Source organism: Syngnathus leptorhynchus, chromosome 16 (assembly GCF_054491065.1).
Source record: "Syngnathus leptorhynchus isolate UIUO chromosome 16, UIUO_Slep, whole genome shotgun sequence".
Lineage (NCBI taxonomy): Eukaryota > Metazoa > Chordata > Actinopteri > Syngnathiformes > Syngnathidae > Syngnathus > Syngnathus leptorhynchus.
Window position 1 is genome coordinate 4,951,371 of NC_141210.1, and position 20,797 is coordinate 4,972,167.

General features: G+C 44.7%; 2 protein-coding genes across 9 annotated transcripts in view; one reads left to right on the forward strand and one right to left on the reverse strand.

Annotated features, from left to right (window-relative positions):
• The window catches only part of elavl3 (ELAV like neuron-specific RNA binding protein 3), a 22,816-nt gene extending 6,893 nt beyond the window's left edge, over nt 1–15,923 (forward strand). For 3 of the 8 annotated variants that reach the window (XM_085933488.1, XM_085933480.1, XM_085933487.1), the window contains 6 exons: nt 6,754–6,970; nt 7,034–7,137; nt 8,752–8,905; nt 9,030–9,258; nt 9,557–9,610; nt 10,745–15,923. In XM_085933488.1, the coding sequence (XP_085789614.1) occupies nt 6,754–6,970; nt 7,034–7,137; nt 8,752–8,905; nt 9,030–9,258; nt 9,557–9,610; nt 10,745–11,093 (1,107 nt within the window). In that variant the 3' untranslated portion in view covers nt 11,094–15,923. Of the gene's footprint in view, nt 1–6,750; nt 6,971–7,033; nt 7,138–8,751; nt 8,906–9,029; nt 9,259–9,556; nt 9,611–10,744 lie in introns of all 8 variants that reach the window. The other 5 variants (XM_085933482.1, XM_085933481.1, XM_085933486.1 and 2 more) reach the window with 5 other exon arrangements.
• Nucleotides 15,701–20,584, reverse strand: prkcsh (PRKCSH beta subunit of glucosidase II). Its single transcript, XM_085933479.1, has 18 exons — nt 20,455–20,584; nt 20,114–20,227; nt 19,894–20,010; nt 19,726–19,821; nt 19,584–19,641; nt 19,365–19,482; nt 19,154–19,283; nt 18,999–19,083; nt 18,770–18,848; nt 18,536–18,619; nt 18,282–18,470; nt 18,111–18,192; nt 17,763–17,832; nt 17,456–17,545; nt 17,315–17,389; nt 17,131–17,230; nt 16,910–17,057; nt 15,701–16,186 (listed from the first exon to the last, which is right to left on the reverse strand). Exons 2-17 carry the CDS (start codon nt 20,208–20,210, stop codon nt 16,923–16,925), a joined length of 1,605 nt encoding a protein of 534 aa, XP_085789605.1. The 5' UTR covers nt 20,211–20,227; nt 20,455–20,584; the 3' UTR covers nt 15,701–16,186; nt 16,910–16,922.
• Nucleotides 20,585–20,797: the final 213 nt, after the last annotated feature.

Genomic DNA, 20,797 nt, shown 5'->3' on the forward strand with positions numbered 1-20,797 from the left:
AAGACTCTATAGAAGCTGAGGAGAAAAAAAAAAAAAGGCAAATCTTAAAGGGGCAAGTAAAATCAGCAAACAAAGAAAAACTAACGACTGGGCAAAAAAAGAGCAATTCCTTGCACAGTTGAAAATAAAACTAATGTTTAAAAAAAAAATACAGGATATAAAAATTGGAAAATTTAAATTCCATTTATAAATTTAAATGACAATTCTCATGTTTATATTAGGAATAATCAGAGCACAAAAATCCCAAATTATGTTTCCCAAATAATAATAATTATGAAAATGGGGAAAATGTACCTTTTCACAATTTTAGAGAGGAAGTCAAATAAAAAAAAAAATCTCTCCACCCTTACTAGTCTAAATACAGTTTTTGGAATATGCATTAAACACTAAATCTGTCACAGATGTCGGCCATTTTGCCGCTTGCTGTCGACTTAAGATGACATCACAGTGTCAAAGGGCTCAGCTTGCGAATGTCACATGACTAGATTTTGGTTGAGCGCAATTTTAACCCGAGTTCCGCACCTACATAGTTACCCAACCCCTGCCGATTTCATCTTCAATTCTAGAATATTCCCTAGTAAATCACAGAAAATGCATTGCCACAACAATCTTGGATACACACCAAATTGGAATGTACCACTAAATCGTGATCCAAAGTTAATACTGCTAATTAACATACGACGAAACAAGGCTAATAACATAACCTCCTTGGCGGAAGTTGCAAAAAAACAAACACGCTGATTTACGCCCCGGTAGCCGCCCACCCCCCCCGGGTCGGAGCCCGATGGGGGTCTGCGCAGAAATAGGTCATTTGTCACACATGATGTCTCGGGGCAGGGGCCTGCATTATAGATGAGCCCAAACAGCATGTCTCAGTGAGCACTCAACCGGGCCCGCGTTGAGAGGTGGGCGGACCTGGGATCAGGACGCCCCGGGAAGGGCCACGCCATTAAGTAAACATCAAATCACTGCCGGCCACATTTTGGCAATCTGACGTTTTGGGTGGTGAGCACATTTAGCATGGGGATGTGATGGGGGTTCTAATTTGTTATTCCCACGCGTGCACCTGACCCCCCCCCACACACACACACACTCCCCCCGATGGCTGGCCATCTGCCTGGCGCATCGCGACTTCTCCATGCTTTTGTTTTTAGCCAGCGTTGTTCTCACATGGACACATTTTCCATGGTCTTGCCATGCGTTTTCCTTTTATTGTAGGGGGGGGGGGGGCGAAAAGTGTATTTGCTAAGCCTGGAGGAGTGAAGTTGAAATGGAGGATGTGAGGGAGGGAGGGGGGGGGGGGGGTGAAGGAAGAAGGGACAAGTGCTGCACCCATCTGTGCCGTTAGTGCAGGTGGAGTCCTATTCACTCCGTTGTATGTGTGTGCATGTGTGTATATATGAAGAGGTTGGGGGTGGAGGGGGGGGGGGGGGCAGGAAGAAAGAACGGGCATTGAGATGCAGGCAGTGGAGTGATGGAAGGGCAGTGAGGGAAGCAAGTGAGCAGGAGCGGGGGGAGGGGGGGGGGAGTGGAGGGGGGGGGTCGTGGATGGAGGGAGGGGGGGGCTTTCAGTGAGCTCTCTCCTGAAGGGGATAATGGGTGAGGAGCGCATCGCAATGGCCGCTGTGCAGAACCCTCCCTGTACAATTAGCCAATCAGCGTCGGGCTCCGGCAGCCAGAAGCGCACATATAAGAAGAACATTGCAGCAGAGGCGCAGAAGGAGACTACGAGACGAGCAGGGAATCGAACACACGCGGAGAAAAAGAAAAAACACGCCGAATCAGAAGGCCCCCCCCCTTCTCCTCCTCCTCCTCCTCCTTCTCATCATCATCCTCCTCCCATCCTTGGACACACCCTGCCGAGGATCACTGCTTCTCAGCTCTACTATTTTTTTATTATCCCACTCCACTATCGGAGAGAACGTTCCTCTCTTCCTCCTCCGTCGTCCTGCCGAGAACCCCCTTCTTCTTCTTTTCCTTCTTTTCATCCTATAGAGGACCCCCCCACACAAGCGCGACAGGCTGAGACCCTCCATCAGGCTCCAGTTTGTATTTTTTTTCTCGTTTTTGGGGGGGGGGAAACTCCAGAGGGGGGCCGTGCGAGCAGAGCAACCCGACGAGCGCCGCCGAGCTTCTGCAGAAAAGAGGGACCTAGATTTCCTTGTGGTTGCACGTCAAGAATGGTTACTGTACGTATGGCTTTGGTCTCTCTTGTTTCCTCTATGGGGTGGGGTGGGGTGGGGGGGGAGGATGCTGGGACTGCATGTTGTGTCTCTCGGGCCCCTTTGTGTTCATGGGTGTGCTGCGCTGCCTTAGCGTGTGCACATGTGATGCGGCCATCTCGCATAGTTAGCGTAAACACACATTTCAAGTGATCTGGGCAAAGTGGGGACATAGGATGGATACGCTGCCATTTTTTTGCGATCAGGGTTCCAGAGTCGCGTTTCTTCTTCCATTTTAGATTCGAGTCTCTTCCTGTCGTCTCGATTGACGGCAGTATGGAATGGAAATGCGTTCGTTTGGCTTTTCTCGGCCCGGCGCATCCTTCACTAGGATGCCGGAGACAAAAACGCGATGCCTTGGAGGCTGCTCCATCCAGCGAGGAAAGAAAAAAAAAAAAGGGTTGAGTCACTCCATACTGGGGGGAGGAGAGACATCCTTTGCTTTTCTCAAAAGGAATTTCAAAATTACGGCGTAAGCGTGCGAGTGAGCAAAGAGAGTTAAGCGGTCTCCATTTTACTTGCCTCTAAAGAAATACAACACATGGCCGCCATGCTTGATAGTAAAAAAATAAATAAATAAAAAACGAAGAGCTGCAGGGAGGAATTGGCTCGTCTCCGTGGCTTGTGATGTGTTTTTTTTTTTTTTGGGCGTGTCTCAGGATGGACACCCGGGCCTTAAGCCTTGTTTGGCCTGCTGTCCACACTGCACTCTCCACTTCAATAAATTGCCCAGCCCACATTTTCTTTTCAACTAAGTTGAATTATATTGTTATAAAATACAAACTCAGGGCACAAAATAATTGAAATGACGTAAAAATAATTGTACAATTTTCTCATATTACTTTTATTTCATTACCTATCACACATGGACAGAGCCCAATGTGTGTGCCCCCCCCTTTACCCACCCCCCCCTCCCCTAAACGCACACACACGGGCCGCAGCCCTCCTCCGACGTCGCTACCGCAGTGCCAAAGCGACTAAAAAAGCGTTGAGTCAGACAACCTTCCCGAGGCTCTTACACAATTCAAGGACAAGGACGAGCTGAGGCCACCGTGGCGCTCAAATTTTCTCATTGGCTATTTTGTTTCAAAATATTGCCATCTGATTTAAAAGTTAATCCTAATTTTTTTCCCCCTACATAATTATGTTATGTAAATGCTGAGTTGCTGATTATTATATTACTGAACAAAATATCAGGCAAACAAAGGCTAAAGGTGAACATTTTGCTGCTTATACATCTTTTATTTTTTAAAAAGCCATAAAAGGAGTGAAATTTATTTTTCCTTCGACTTGACTGTAAGAGTCATTGTCCCGCAGCCCCCCGCCTGGCAGCCACGCACACGCACAAAGCGCCACTGTTGGCATTAATATTCATAGCGCCGCCGCGGCCTGTGCAAGAGGGAGAAGAGGAGGGAACGGGTGGCTCTTTTGTTTGGGCCTGTCAATACGTTTATTCAGCAAAAAAAAAAAAAAAAAAGCAAATGCCTGCAGAGCTAGCGGGGAGGGATGAGGACGCGGAGGGCCGTTTGGCTGGAGGTTATACTAGACAGAGAAAAAAAAAAAAATCAAACATATTTATTAAAAGGACAGAGCGGGAGATGAAGATGTCAAATGGCCACTCCCTTTTTTTTTCAGCACGCTGGCTAGCGCCCCGACTGAAAGTATTTTAGCGCGCCGCCGTTTGATGAAAGCAGCACTCGACTGCTGGCTTTTGTTTGAAAAAATGGAGTAAAAAGCTTGATGGCGGCTGACATGAGCGTTGACTCCTGTCGCCTCTTTTCTTTTTGGGTTTTTTTTTTTTCCACAGCTGCCACGATAATCCCTTAAAGTGCGGAGAGTGTGCCTAATGCCCTTTGTTTGGGATAATCCCGTAATCTGTGTTATTTAGACGGCTCATTTACACTTCAGCCTAGCATGCGTTTGAGTTGACAAAAGAGAGAAATTTGATAGAATAAAGCGGACATAAAAGGGAAAAGGGGCTTGTTATTATTGAAGGGGTCATACGCCCTCTTTTCAAGGTCAGTCTTTTACTTGAAAGTAATTTGATGGCCTATTTTTAGAAATGTTGCAACTCTATCATAACGCATTTTATGACATCAAAAGTACTCTAAATGTTTTATGTGTTATTTTAAGCTAACTATTTTTACGGTAGTCACGATGATAAAAATAATACTACATGAAAATATCGAGAAAGTACATTCCTTTTTTTTTTTTTTTCGTGTCACTTTTGATTTGGGTTGTAAATTTCAGAAACCTATTCCTGATGGTCGTTCTACGCTTTTCCTTGGCTTCACATCTCAGTTTCATTTAGTTTCGAGTGATTCTCGCAGCGCACGTAACGTGTGATGACTTGCAGTGTACATCACATAGCCTGCAGTGCTGCGGCCGCATTTGGAGCAGAAGTGAATTGGCAGGGTTCTGTTTACATGCGACTCAAAAGGAAAGGAGAGTAGAGAAAAAAAAAATGTTTTAGGTGTAGTCATGCAGCGCCTCGCTTTTTGTTTTGTTATGATTATTATTATTTTTTTTGTTTTTTGGAGGTGATCTCCGAGTGTAGGCCGCGTGCGAGCTTGGCAGCGAGCAAAGCAGGAGGAGGAGGACTCTTGTGTTTGCGTGCGAGTCTGGCTGGGTGTGTGAGAAGAGGCTGGCCTCGTGTTTGCGTGCGAGTCTGGGAGCATGTGTAGGCGATGCTGATGCAGTCGATTAAATATTAAGGCAGATCTCACAGAACCCCAAAATAGAAGGGGGGGGGGGGGGCAGCGGTGGCGCAGGCCACACAGCGCTAGCATAACAAATTGAATTCATTAAAAATCTTAAAAGAGGGTTTCTAAATGATCATTTTAAGTTTTTTTTTTAGTAAACGGGATGTTTTGAAGAAAAGGCAAAAAAATCCAAACTTGCCACTACTAATAGGGACGATTTATAGTCTTATTTGTGATTATTCACTCCCCATCATTCCTGATTTCTTTAGTGATAAAATAATCCCTCCCCCAAAAAGGCTTATTAAAGCAGCCTCTAGATGAAAATCTTAATCTGCGGGTGTTGGTTGTAACTGCTAATCTCTGAGCCCAAATCCTCGCACAACTGTTAATGATATAATTTTACTCCTTTTCATTGGCCAAATATATTCTCTCCCCCACTTTGAATACTTTTGTCATATTTGGGACACACGCAAATTGCTCGTATTGCTGTTAGTAGGCCGCGTCACATCACATAACGTAAATAACAAAGTGTTGTTTTCTCATCAACGACTTTCATAAGTAATTGAAGCACAATAACGACGCCGAGTGGGGATTTTTATTTTTAGGACAAGCAAAGTGTCCCCACGTAGCGTTTTTTTTTTCCTGTCATCTTCAATTTGCCTTGCTTGCAGCGTACACAAAGGAGGAAGAAGTCTTAGCGGCGGTGTATTAGAAGGTTGGAGTAAGAAAAAGCCACGCGAGGCAGCCATTAGACACAATGCAGTCTTTGAGGGGCGGTTGCCCGGGCAACCTGAGGGGAGGTGAGGCTGTGGAGAAGGCTGCAGGTTGCAGTCATGAGGCGAAGATGCAGGTTGGGATGAAGCTATTCATAGATGCTGGGGGGGGGGGGGGAGGGGATAAATGTGAGAACATAGAACATGTTCTTAGAAAGACATGACGGAAGGGACAAAGTGCTCGTTCTGAATATCATCATTAAATTCAATCCCATATTATTTTCAGACCCTTTTTCATCCTAATTCTAAAAAAAAAATAGAAATGAGAAACTTGGGTTGAAAATGTGGCATCTGAAAAACAATTTGGATCATTTAAATTTAGATGGTTATTATGAGTTGATGTTTAAGATAGCGTTTTGAGTTGATGTTTTCAGGTTGCAATTTGAGGTCTCAGCGCGCCGAGAGACTTGGAAGATTGTCTTCGGATTTTATATTTATAAACAGAACAAGCGTGCGCTACAGGAAATGTGGAAACGCAGGCTCCTTGCGCTGGGAAATAACGAGACAAAGGAAGGGAGGGGGCTAAAAACAAAAAAGTGGAGCGAGAAGTTTTCCTTTCTGACCGCACGGCTGTTACATGAGAATCCCCCGTGGAACAAATTAAGCAACACAGACTCACAAACACCGACACAGGAACAGGAACGCTTACTCCACCTGCAAGCACAGATGCAGAATATCGCTATTCTTAAATCCGAATCCTCCTAGGTGTGTTTTCCCCATTAGCTATTGCCACCGTCCATCCCTGTGATGTAATGGTGGTTGACCCTGGAAGTGAGCAGGGGGGGGGGGGGGGGGGCGGAAAGAAAATGGGACTGTGACATCTGCAGGACCAGAGGCAGGGAGCAGGAAGAGAAGAAGGGGGAGGGTAGAGGGGACTGGATATTAAATCAGCCTGAGCATCCATCTCCATTTTAGCAATGCTGATTCCTGACCTTTCTCTGAGACAAGGACAAAGAGTGAAGCCGTGTGTGTGTGTGCTTATCTGTATGGTTACCATCAGCGTTTGCACACCGTCCGAAATGTCAGCCAATCTGACGCCGCAGTCTCCCCCAGCAGATAATCAGCACCATGGAAACCCAGGTGTCCAACGGTCCGAGCGGAACCAGTCTGCCCAACGGTCCAGTCATCAGCACCAACGGCGCCACGGACGACAGCAAAACCAACCTGATTGTCAACTACCTGCCCCAGAACATGACGCAGGAAGAGTTCAAGAGCTTGTTCGGTAGCATCGGCGAGATCGAGTCCTGCAAACTTGTCAGGGACAAGATAACAGGTAGTCCTTCTTTCCGTACTCGCCTGATTATTACCCTCATCCGCTAAAAGCGCTTTTCCTCAGGTCAGAGTCTGGGCTACGGCTTCGTCAACTACGTTGATCCGAACGACGCCGACAAGGCTATCAACACACTTAATGGTCTCAAACTACAGACTAAAACAATCAAGGTGAGAGAACTTTAAAAAAAAACGATCAACGCATAAATCAAATCCATCCAAAAAGAGAGCAAGTCCAGATTTCCATTCAGGGGCTTGAGGGAGTTGATGACAGACACGGCAGCAGGGAGGGGAGGGGTGGGGAGGAGGGGGAAGGCAGAAGGCAGCAGCGAAGAGAACAAAGAGAAAGTGGGAGAAAAGGTTGAAAAGGGACGGAGGTCAGAAAGCACGCTGACGTTATTGTGATGGAAATGTAATTAGGAAGCCTCGCTGTGGCGCACGAGGGGTCAGGCCAGGTTACCCCCATCTGCCTCCAATCGGGGCTAATTAGGCCTCTTTTTTTGGTAGCGCCCAAATCAGATGAGGGGGGGGGGGGAGACATTATTAATCGCTGTCATCCTGTCATCCATCCGCCGGCCCACCCCTCCAAGTTGAGTTCAAAGATTATTGGGGCAAAGTGCAAGACTATAAGAAATCGAATCTCCTGCCGGGCAGAGCAGGTGATTGTCCAACAGCTGCGCACCAATGACGTATTCATTCCGACTTAGGACTGCAGCTGCAGGGGAAAAAGTCTACATCGGGCAACCGATCAAATCGGATTGCTTTGGTGTCTAAAGACGATACTTTCTCGACTAACTAGCCAGTGCTAGTTTAGGTTCCTGTTTCTCCAGTTTCTTTGCTCGGTTTTTACATGAGTCATGAATGGAAATTGCGAAAGGGGTGGGGGGGGGGGCAAGTGCTTGTGTTATGGGGGCAGCAGTAGAGGGGTAGGGGGTAGATCTGACAGGATTAGAGGCCATATGGGCCTCAGGCACCATCTGTACTGTGGAAGAGGCAGGGAGAGGGTTAATTATAGGGCAGCCTCTGCTCCCCTAATGTAGCACCCCCCGCTCCATCCCCTCCCCTCCCCACCCGGTCGGTCCCGAACACCCTAATCACTGCGCCGCACAACCCTCCTGCTTGCACAGTACGGACAATAGACACTGGGTGTTTGCCGAACACCTGTATTCATTGCTAAAGATATCATTCAAGCGGTTTGATTTGGGGAAACTATACAGAACGTTCCGAGACGGGAGGGGGTTTTCGAGCGTAACCGGCCCGAGCCTTGTGTCAAAGGGTTGTCAAGGATCCGACGAGTCTTGCGATGCTGTTTACTGTTTGCCAGTAGGGCTGTTCTCCCCTCCACCCAACCCCGGGAGGATTGAGACAAAGGAAACGAGGCAGAGCCCGGGAAGGCAGCTCAGCCTATCTCAGACAACACGCACTCTGTCTCCCAACACACGACGAGCACGACGACGTGCTGAGCTGGGCTATCTCTCGTTCGTGCTTGCAAACAAGAACATATTGTTTGTTTTTACAGACGCTTCTCTCAAAGCTAAATAACAGAAGGGATGGAAAGTATTTGGGATAGGACAGATGCATCAATTTCGAAACAAAACACTTCAGACTTACTGTTATGCCAGTGTGGAGTATTAAACCGAATGACATGTGGACGAGTGGCAACCGACTGATTAGATTGGCTGCGCTAGTGCGTCATTGTGTCTCTCAAAGGGACGCAAAGATGATTTAGTACTTTGATTCAGAAGTCTTTATTTCCTGATTCGATGAGGTTTGTGTGATTTGTAGGTATCGTACGCACGGCCGAGCTCTGCTTCTATCCGTGACGCAAACCTCTACGTCAGTGGTCTCCCCAAGACCATGAGCCAGAAGGACATGGAACAACTCTTCTCCCAATACGGTCGCATCATCACATCTCGCATTTTAGTGGACCAAGTTACAGGTATAGCCTTATTTCACATTAGCTTAAATAAACACGACGGAGATCTCCAAAAAGGTTGTTCTGTAAGAAACCGACCGGTCCTGGATGCCAAGGTAGTGACATTAGCGTGTTTTCTTATCCGGAGCAGGCATATCACGAGGAGTGGGCTTCATCCGGTTTGACAAACGAAACGAGGCGGAGGAGGCCATCAAGGGTCTGAACGGACAGAAGCCTCTGGGCGCTGCCGAGCCCATCACCGTCAAGTTTGCCAACAACCCCAGCCAGAAGACAGGCCAGGCCTTGCTGACTCAGCTGTATCAGACCGCCGCCCGACGCTACACGGGGCCCCTGCACCACCAGACGCAGCGTTTCAGGTACTGAAAATTTTAACATCCTCACATCGCCCTCGGCATCATCACTAACCGACGTTTTCAGGCCAAGTTGCACGTCGTTTGTCTGTGTCACAGTTTGCTTAAAAAGGAATGAATATACTACAAGGTTGTCCCTGAGAGAACAGGTTTAACAAACCCATTTGCAGCTCAAAGGGGGGAGCCAAAGGTGTAGTCTGCCTTTGATTTGGATTCTTTCAGTAAGACTCTGACAATGCTAGATTGGTAGAGTGCATATCCTTAAAACAATATCTTTTTCTCTGACTTTCTTTTGAAACTGCAGCGTGATCCCTTCTCTGGGAAAGGGACCAGATCCAAATAACAGCTCAAAACCAATGTAAGAGACCAGATTTTTACCCTAAAAACACAACTTTCATAATCACTGCCATGCTGACCACCCCTTCAGATCTTGCTAACACGTCACTGGGATTGTAATTAACTGGCTTCAACTGATTTCACTACAGCATATTCATATTTAGAATGAAGTGGTCTAAGACTGGCATGCTATTTTGAATAGTTTTTTTTTTTTTTTTTTAATCAATTGATGTGAAATGAGCAGGGATACAGGGTATGCTTTAAATCGTGGAATCCATTTGGAAGATTGGACAAAATTGTCCGAGGCCAATGAATGTGGTAGGATGGTTTGGTGCGACACTGCAATGAAGGATGCCCTCTGGAGGCCAGCTGGCAGCAGCAACCTAGTAGACTGAAAGGCCAGCCCTGCCTTGTAGATCTCCGAACTAACTTCTCCATCCCTTCACTCTCCCTCTTGCGTTGCAGACTCGACAATTTACTAAACGCCAGCTACGGAGTCAAGAGGTAAATGCCAAAAAAAAGGTGTACTTTCAAAAGCATCCATGCTAAAATAAAATCTCAAACAAAGTTCCCGGAATACCATCTGCTGACTTGGAATTTAGACGAGAGCTTGTAACGGCAATCACGTAGCCTCATCCCAGCAGGGGTATTCTGGCATGGCTTTGTTTAACCTTATTTTTGTTTGGTTTTATGTTATCGATGGAAATTATTTACAAACTAACATTGTCCTTTCAGTTGCTTTAATGTCCCCTTTTTTTCACCAGCATGGACATACCAGATTCCGTTTTTTGCGTCTGTTTGCTCCAGTTTTTGTATGATTTGACTCTTAATTTGCTTTTCTCTCCAGGTTTCTGTGTTTCGTTCAACACTGTGGTTTCAGTTGAACATTGTGATTCATGTATGTTGGATTCTTGCAGAAAGCTTTTGGCCAGCCGAGACAATAAGCAGACTAATGTGGGCGTCTGTGTCTCGGGGCCACGGGTTGTCAATTTGTTACAAAAGCAGGTAGTTTGGAGACATCCGCTACTGGATAAGATGGGGATGGGGGTCCCGTGACTCCTTATCGATTTCGAAAAGCTTAAAAGACATTGGGGCCATCAAAGATAGAGTAGAGCAGTGAATGCTGTGTGGAACTTCAGAATGACACCCATGGTAGTTCTCCCACTCTCTTCCCCAGATTCTCCCCCATCACCATCGACAGCATGACCAGCCTCGCCGGCGTCAACCTCACCGGTCCCACCGGAGCCGGCTGGTGCATTTTCGTGTACAACCTGTCGCCCGAGGCGGACGAAAGTGTCCTGTGGCAGCTCTTTGGGCCGTTCGGCGCGGTCACCAACGTCAAGGTCATCCGTGACTTTACCACCAACAAATGTAAGGGCTTCGGTTTTGTAACCATGACCAACTACGACGAGGCGGCCATGGCGATCGCCAGCCTTAACGGCTACCGCCTGGGCGACCGCGTGCTGCAGGTTTCCTTCAAGACCAGCAAGCAGCACAAGGCTTGAGAGAGGGGCCATTGGGCACCAGCACCTTTGACCTGCACGGGGGGGAGGGGGGCTAACCGGGTCTCCCCGTGCCATCACTTTATATATGGGCCTGGACTGAGTCTCTCTCTGACGCTTCCGCACACAAATCCACGATGTATAATCGCAGAACCCACAGACACGTGCAAACAAGGATACCGACACACATGACCAAACCTATCCATAGGCAAGCATCCACCAGTAGAGTTTCAACCAAACACACTAGTGGAGTTTTTCCGTTCTCTTTCCACAACACGCTAGAACCTTCCCTGTCTTTGCCTGGATTGAATTAGAAGGGGTACGTAGCTGGTTTGTTGGGTAAAGGGTTAAGAGCTATCTATTTAGGAGACAGTCGAATGAATGTGACAACGAATGTGTGCTTTGATTGAATTCAGGCAAATGATGGCAACTGATGAACAAAAGACAAAAAGAATATCGATCAAATTTTTTAACGAATATGTGCAATTTACCCCAAACTTTTACCCCTATAATCTCTGCCGGTATCACGCTGGAGAGGATGAACTCACTTTTCTTTATTTTCTTTTTTTTTTTTACACTTGGGGCATTTTGAATCAGTGACTTTTATAAGATCAAAGAAAATGAAATTAAGACACAGTGTTCTCTTATATACGTCTATCGAAAATATAACTATATATTCAATATACAGGTATAAGGTGGTAATAATAGCCGTATATGTAAGCATTTTCTAAAAACCTCGACTACTGTTTCCTGACCTGCTTTAGGCGGTGCCGAGCGTAAAGGCAGATTCTCGACTCGACGTGACCATGTTCGCTCTGACCCAATGCCATTTAAGTAAGCTTGTGAATCTGGGAACTGGAATTAGAAATTCGTCCCCATCCCGCAGTGTCACCCCAAACAAGACAAGTCCACTCGAGCAAAATAATTCCTAATCTATCCTCAAGGTGGAATAAACCGAAGCAGACTCTTTGTAATCTCAAAGCTGAGGGGCGAGGGGGTACATCAAGAACTCGCTGATGGGCTTGGGATCGATTATCCGCTCAATTCGAAATGACGTTTTTTGCTTTTGTTTTTTCGCAACGCTTTAAGCGCATCGGTGCGTAATCTGGCATGAGATGCTTCAGGCGATCAAAACATTTGACGAAACATACGAACCTAAACTACACATCTGACACGATAGTTTTTGCTGGCACGTGTCCTAAGTGCTCCCGGCTGACAAAGTGATAACAATTAAATCGGCTTGTCAGATCCGCAGAGAAAAAATAACACGTGTAAAACCTCGCGCTTTGACCGACGCTTCTCGGTTTTTATCCCTTTCGAACAACAACTCGACGGCTTCGCCGCCAAACCCTTGCCCTAACAAGACAACCGAGTAACATCGAGACGACAAATAGTGTCGAAATTGCACTTCTGATTGATTTGCATCGCGTTTTTCAAAATATCTCTAACCCAGTGACGTGGAATTTATTACCGGCACCCCCTTGATGGAACATTAAGGGCCTTGCCCGTCTGATCTGAAGTGTCTATCACAGAGCAGACTACTATGGGGAGGGGCAAACGTCTTTCGATATCTGCACACGGTCTTAGATTAAATAGGGTCAACTATATTCAAGACAGGTTTCGCTTTTTGCTTTTCTAAATGACGCTGTGTTAGCCAAAGAGGACGATCTCTTTGAAAGGATTACATTAGAGATAAATCTATTTTTATACATACAAAGGAACAAGACCTTGTGCTGAATTTTTACAGATTCTTAAGCTTGGGGAAAAAAAAAAAAAAATTGGGACATCGCATGGCTTTATTTTAAACCCTCTGATGTTTGCCGCCGTGAGAGGGAAGGGAAACCAGCATGCGGTGTGCGGGTGGGGATGTCGGGATGGGGCAGAGGAACATTGTATCGCAACACACCAACTTAAACCGCTCGACCGTGGCTAACGTTTTGAAGACAAACTTGACAGTTAAGAAGAAGACCACAACCGAATCTGACATCAAATAAAATCTAGGTCAAGCTGAACCGTTCGGGGGATACGGCACGCATCTATTCTTCGGAGCGCTCGCAACTCGTGTACAGTGTTGCTTCGTGCTGCCTCTTTGACGTGCGAATCCCAGACGGGGAAAAATAAAATAAAAATAGTGCGGTGAAACCATCTCATTGCCCGGCTGACAAAACGAATCGCTGCTTGCAACGCAAAAAAAAAAACAAAAACGCGCAGATTTGAAATGACAATGCGGCCTTGCGGTGAACACTTGAGGACGATTCCTTCGATAGATTTGATTTTTTTTTTGCCAAAGAGTTTGCTTTGCAAGTCAGTGAAACTTTAATCTATCACAACCCCCACCCCGGATTAATTGCTGTACAAATCTGTTATTTATGCCGTCTTTAAGGACCCTCTCCACACTTTTTGAACATCTCTCCTGCGCATATCATTTGTGGATCCTAAAACCCAGCGAGCTCTATTACGCTGATACATCACAGCAGCGAGCAAATCCCATTTGCACACATTTTACGCAGACGGCGCAACGTTAAGAAGGCATATCAGAAACAAGCCATGAATCGCATCACCTCTCTTAAGTCAGCATCGGATCGAGTATACCTCCCTCGATATTTCCGTCATCTGCTTTTGTCTCACCACCGATTTGATCCATAGAATCATCGCGCCGCTTCAAATACTTCATCTTTGTCGATCTCGCCGCTGTTATTTAGCAGGACTAATACGGCTATTTTCGGTCGGGCATTAGCGCCCGAATACCGAGTATGTTCGCTTTTTGAGATCAGAGCCGTTCAATGTATCGCAGTCCACCCACAAAACCCGGATTGAACTTTCATACTCACAGACCACCTTCAACTCATAACGTACAGAAGAGAGCCGAGGAACGGGAAAGAGTACCACACACATACACACACACCGCTCGAGCGACAACAATAATCATATTTAAAAAAAAAAAAAAAAGACAAAAAAACTTTCCTATGGAACAGTAAGTGCAATGTGCTTTGTTTTTATATTGACTGAGAACAAATGATATATATTTTTTAAAAAAGAAATGAAACGTCACACTGAAAAGGTTTGCGGAAATAGCAAAAGGAACAAACAAGAGATCAGACGACCAACCGCGCGAGGACAAGACGGCTCGTTAGGAGAAATCAAACGAGAGCTCTGATCTGTAAATTTCCATAACGACCTCTTCAGCCCCCGTAATTTGCGCTCTGACCACGCGAGCTCAAACGCTCCGACAAAAACAGAGCAATCATCAGTGACCTTGAAAGGAATACTGTCTTAATAGATCATGCGTTTTTTTAGCCCATGTCGACTGATATCATTTTTTTTTTGCTTGTAATTTATTGATTTCAATTGCATATCAGGACTCACTTGTTAAATGAGTGTATTTGTTGATGTTGCCATAGAGAACACACATATGGGTCAAGATTATGTTTGGTTGCATCGATTGGGTACGGTTTGTTCTTTTTTCCTCCATTATCTAATTAGTTGCAGTTTTTTAAAGTGTATGCCGGTTTTAGACTTAGTTAGATTCTTTTTGTTCAATCAAAACTGTGTTCGATTGTGTTTGTAAAAGTCTGTGGTAGCTTTTGTTGCAACATAAAAATTATTTAAAGTGAAAAAAATCAAAATAGCGCCAACAAACTTGTATTATTTGGGCGACTTTAAGCTTGTAGTTTTAACTTATTGTTAACTTAAAAACTATTTATTATGATTATTATTATTATTATTATTATGTTGTATGTATGAAGTATGTTTTGTGTATATTTATGGTTTATTTCGTTATATTTTGCAAGGTTAAAAGTTTTTTGCCAAAATTGTGGTTACACCATTTCGTTTTTTGGGGAGAGAGAGGGAGAGCGAGAGAAAAAAAAAAACTGGGGGACGACTAGAAAAACAGCTTTAGAAGTTCGATTTGGAAAAACGTTCTCCATAGTCAAAGAATGCACTGCTATATTTAACTAATTGAACTGTATAAACATACATGCTGTGTGCTAGATGTTATGCCTTTATTGCCTGTGTTCTGTTTGTCTTGTTCAATGAAAAATCTTTTAATTATTTAACCTAATCACAGTCTTGCTTTTTTTACCCAAACCGCTCAGTCAGCCCGCGAGACAACGGGACAGCCCCTCCACCAGCCAGAAGGAGGTAGCGGGGTTGTCCCTCACAAGATGCTTTCCTGTACACGCTTGTCTAAAAATGGATTTAGAAAGTGCACCGACATTGTTTGTTTTGGGCCAAAAAAAAAATATAAAAATTAGCAAGGATGCTAGTTTGTTCATTGTTGATGAAAGACAAGCAGCAGGAAGATTTTGTTGTCCGCGGGGGCTAGTGGTGCTTCTGTTTCTCAACCGACTATATTTTGTGTCTATTTATTTAGAAGAGGGGACGCAGTATATTATTAGTGATGTTTTTCTTACATTTTTCCTGGAACAGTAGAACAAAAATCAAAAAACCGATCAGAAAGTAGTGGAACACTAAACACTCATACATACTTCCAGACATGACCAAATGAGCAATGAGAAACAAACAAACAAACAAACAAAATACGAGTAAAAACCTTTCGGTTTAGTCTAGAATATTTACTACTGGGATTTCAGCAGAAGACGCTTGAAGACTTTTTCATGGGATTGTTTAATTATTTGTACTTTACATGCCAGAAAAAAATAAAAGTTACAAATACGAGTGGGCCCCATTTTGTTGAGTGAACAAATATTCTTCCGCTGTCATTTTCTCAGTCGCAATATTGGACGATTTAATTGTTAATGAGAAAAAAATTCTGGTTTACATCTAACAACTACAATAAAATATTACGACTTACCTGAATTACAACAAGAAGCTAAGGTTCAATTATTAATGTAGGATTTCATAACAAAGTTGAACCTCGATTATTAAAAAAATAATAATCAAACTGTCTTACAATGCTAAAAGAATTATAAGGTGATCATTTATAGACAGCTGAACCACTACTCTGTATTACTTTCAAATAACCACAAGTACATGTAAAATAACCCGTTTATTTACTTAACACAATGAAATAGCAGTGCGGTGGCTCCTCACAACTTTCTGTTGCCGCGGCGACATGGTCCCTGGTGAAAACTCTGCAAGAGGAGCACAAACACGTTCACTTTGGCACTCCTTGTCCGAGTGGGGTGTCAAATCCCAGTAGGGTTGAATTTCCGAATCATTTTGTAAGCTAACCTAGGGTCAGCGTTGTATTAGATTTATAACATGACAACAACGACGCCACCATCAGCAAAGCAAAAACATGCAAGTCTTATGCTCAATTACATAGAACAGGATTTAGTCGAAAACAACACGATTAGTAGAAGTGGAAAATTACTATTCAAGACAAGCTACTACGGTACAACAATAACGACAATGAAATGAGTATGCATGCATTAACTGTCGTTAGTAAAGACATCTTTCTCATCAGAAGACTGCAGTGCGGCATTTCAACGCTGCCAAATTCTTCTATCCGACGTCGCGTCGTTAAACTGTCACATTTAATTCATTCTTGTCTCTCTATAAACGTAATGAACTTTTAGGAAGATACCATTACCTTGTCTCTGCTGTGCTTCGGCTCGTTGTTCACACAGAAAAAGAGAAAGCCATAAAGGCACGTCGACTCTTTTCCTCGCCGTCAAATGCTGAGACGCGCTTTGATGTCACGTAACCGCGTCAACCGCGGCCGCGTTTCGTTTCAATTCAGTGAGCTTCGTGTTCATGTGTCAATTTGAGGTAAGGTGGCAGGAAAATATGCAAAGCCATTCACTGCAGCACATGCATTATTATACGTAATGACATATGAAAATAGGACTCACAGGTGGAGTGGGTTCAAAGTTCGATATGTTCGTGCATGGTCTTGGGTTCCTGGCAGAGGGCGGGACTGGTGAATTCCATTAAATACTCGCAGCGACTGGGCTCAGCCGTGGACGTTACTGCTGTCTCCCGCCCGCATTTTAGTTTGACCTGCAAAACAAAGCCCAAAATTTCAGCAAATGCTTTTTTGTGTCCCGCTTTGGAAAGGCGGATAAAGACGCACCGTGGTGGATCTGTTGGGACCTTGCCAGCATCCCATTCCATTTTCATACTTCATCACGGCGTAGACGTCACCCTCAGGACCGTCCCAATGACCCCATGTCCTTAAAACAAAACAAAAAAAATAATTTAAACAATAAGTTTCCAAGAAACGAGCCAAGCGTTCGCTGGAGGCCATTTTGCATTACCCTAAGCTGGTCTCTGAGCCGCCGTATTTGGGTTTCTGCGTTACTCGATTGAAGGGGCAGAACCTGTAGATGTACCTGACAAAACAAAGTTGGTCACACCAAATACCACAAACAAAAGAATAACGCCACCCGAGGACATACTCGCCAGTGGGCATTTCGTAGCACTGGCTGTAGAGGTAGGCAAACTCAGCACTGGGTCCAAAGTCAGAGTTTGTTTCCTTTTCAATGCTCCTGCAGAAAACAATTGTTAGCTGGAGCGAGGCCACGGAATTAAACACAGTTATGTCACATCTAAAGCCACATTGGTGTTAGAAATTGACCAAATGTGTCAACTGAAATAGGAGAAAAATAAATCAGAAACAAACATTGAATTGAAGACTGTAAATCCAGCCGGGCGCATTGGCATTACTGGAATAGACGTGCGTCGTATTCCGAGTACAGTACTTACTTCAACTGATCATCCAGTTCCCGGAGAGCTCGCTCGGCCTCATCAAACTGCTCTCTGGCCTTCTGGGCGGCTAGCAAAACAAACATGCCAGATTCAATTACTTGGCTTTGATGGGGAATTTAATGCACACATGGCCACAACATTAGGTACGCACGCCTACGTCGTCTAATGAGATCAAATTGTTTGCTTTAGTGTACTGCATCGGATGAGAAAGACATTTCCACGCCAATTCACTCAAGCTGCCCGCTATTGTAAAGCACATGCCATGTTTGAAGCAATATTTCAACAAGGTGTATTCAGGTGTGCATTTTTTGTGATTACTCATCACCGAGTCACACGAGCCCTTACCATCAATGAGGATCTGCGTTTCTCCATCGTAGGGCGGCATCGTCCCCTCGTCATCCTTCTTTTCTTGCACCGCAGGAGGCCTCTGTGTAATAAAGCACACACACACACACAAACACGGTGAGTCAGAGGGATGAACTTTTCTCACGTAGCGCGCAATCTCCAAAAGTTTACATTGTAGTCTGCCTCATCTGGATCATCATCTTCCTCCTCCTCGTCATCCTCCTCCTCCTGATCGTCGTCATCGTCATCATCCTCCGGGATTTCACCTTCCGGGTAGTTTTCAGAGTCATTGTCAGACAGCGGCTCCCTCGTCTCCCCGTGCGGCATCTCCTCCTGCGGCGTCTCTGCCGGCGCTTGGGACTGCCGCCAAGAAAGGTCCATGTTAGCAAACTTGATTTGGGGGGGGGGGGTTGCCGGAGTCCTACCTCGGATATGTATTTGTCTTTTATGTCCTTCCAGACAGCCTCGAATGCCACCATATCCGCTTTGTCCACACCTCCCAAAAGGGCCTGTCGAAGATGAGGATGACATTAACGGTGCGTAGCGTATTAACAGCCGTTAAGGGGCTTAATGTCTCTGACATTTTCAAAATTGGTTCAAATTTTAAAATTGACTACATGTGGTGCTCAACACAAGCGCTTTTTTTTGTTTTTTTTTACCCGAGCCTCCGTTTCAGTGAAAGAACCATCAGAATCTGTGTCGAGTTCAGTGTGGGACTGAAGCTCAGTCAGGGAGACACTGAAATTAAAATAAATGTTATTATTAGTAAATCAAACCATTAAAAGGATGTTATAAACATCAGTGGGACTAATTGCCATGAGTCAAAACAATTATTAAAAATACAGTAAATCAATGTATGCATCATTCTGGTTTGATGTTGATACTCACAAGCCATCGTCATCATCATCCAGTTCAAGGAACACCTCAGCCAGTCGAGCTTTGTCCTTCTCAGCGCGTAGCGCAGCCTTCTCATCTGCACAAATAATTATTCGATTTAATATGAATAAATATTGACTTATCCACATTGAGACAGATTTGCTTACCTTCCCATTCCTTGAGATGGCGCTCTTTTGCTTCTTTCTCAGGCTCCTCTGCCGCTTCCTTCACTGTTCTCAGAGCCTCCAACTTCTCCTCCAGTTGTTTCTTACTGGCCTCCAGTTCAAGCGCTTTAGTCTGCCAGGGCAAAAAAGCGTCTTTTTTCAAACATTATGATCTATTAAGTAAGAAAGAAATACAATTCGAATATCATCCCACCTTCTTTTCCTCCAGACCCCTCTTGGCTTCCTGAATGAGTTGTTGTTTGAGAATGAAACCCTCTTTTGCAATCTCTGCCAGTTTTTGCAGACTCTCCTTCTCCTTGAGCCCCAACTCCCTATGAAACAGAAAAAAGCATTTTTATGGCTGCACTTGTTGTTACAACTTTCTAACAAGCTAATTAATCAATTCAGCGATGACCAAAAGAGTCACCTTTACCTGCAGGTATTGGGGCAACTAGCGCCGCTGTTGTACTCATCTGTTGCATCACAGCAGTCTATGAAAGGAATGTTTCCATTGAATATAAATCTTGACCACAAGTAGGAGGGGGAAAAAAGAAAAGAGAAATAAGTAATCTTACCGCATACACCATCATTGATTCGGGACGATGGGATGAAGACGGATCGATAGCCCGCGTTAGTGCAGTGGAAGCTGCCGTTGGGGCAAGCCGGAGTGCCTGCCAAAGAACAAATGGGTTTGATGTATCAAATACAATTAGGAAAAGAGAGCCGCTGCCGGATGTACAAACCTGGCTCATCCGAACCATCCTGACAGTCACAGTAGTCATCATTCACTCTGTCAAAGGTAATTGTGCGGGAGCCATCCAAGCAAGTGAAAGGTTTGCCCTCCACGTAGAAGTGCTTTTCTATTGGACAATATAATAAACAGATTTCCAATTTAAAATGCGAGAAATCTAGATTTTGACCATGGCCATGTAACGAATTGAAACTCGTAAGTCAAAGTCTTACTTGATAGCGGGACACCGCGGGGGCGCTGCACCTCTACGGCCGAAATTGCCGCACTCAGCAACAGCAAAGGGATGAGTGACCGACAGACCATGGCCATTTTACCGCCTTTGCTCTCTGTCGAACACATTAGGTAAATGTTAAATTCAAACAAAACTGGACCGTTCATTGAAACCGGATGTTCTGTCTAGCCTGACGTCACGAATCGCATCCGGATAGCAAATTGTATAGGGATTACGAACGCTATCCATTTTAATTCAAACGAGCGGTGAAACTCGTGTGACGTCAAGTAAAACTCTTCCCAGCATACTTAAAATAAAATCATTTTGAAAAGACAAACGTACCTGTAACGTTGTTTTTTCTTTCTCCCCTCGAAAAAGACAACCTAATAGCTACCCGTAGCCTAGCCTGGCGCCGCAGTTCGGTTATGACGTACTGCGCATGCTTACGGCTTGGGCTGTTTTGTAAGCATGTGATTGGATGGTCTTTAGAGAGATCATTGTGATTGGTTTAAATTTCTGGCTCTTTCTGTTTCATTGAATCTTAATAATAAATGACGATTGGCTTTGAGAGATGTCACTCAATACGTTGCAGCCATCTCGTGTCAGTTTTGTCACTTCCAAAAGGTCAAATATTTTTGCTTATTATTTTCTGAACATTTTTTTTAATCCTGCCATCATTATTATT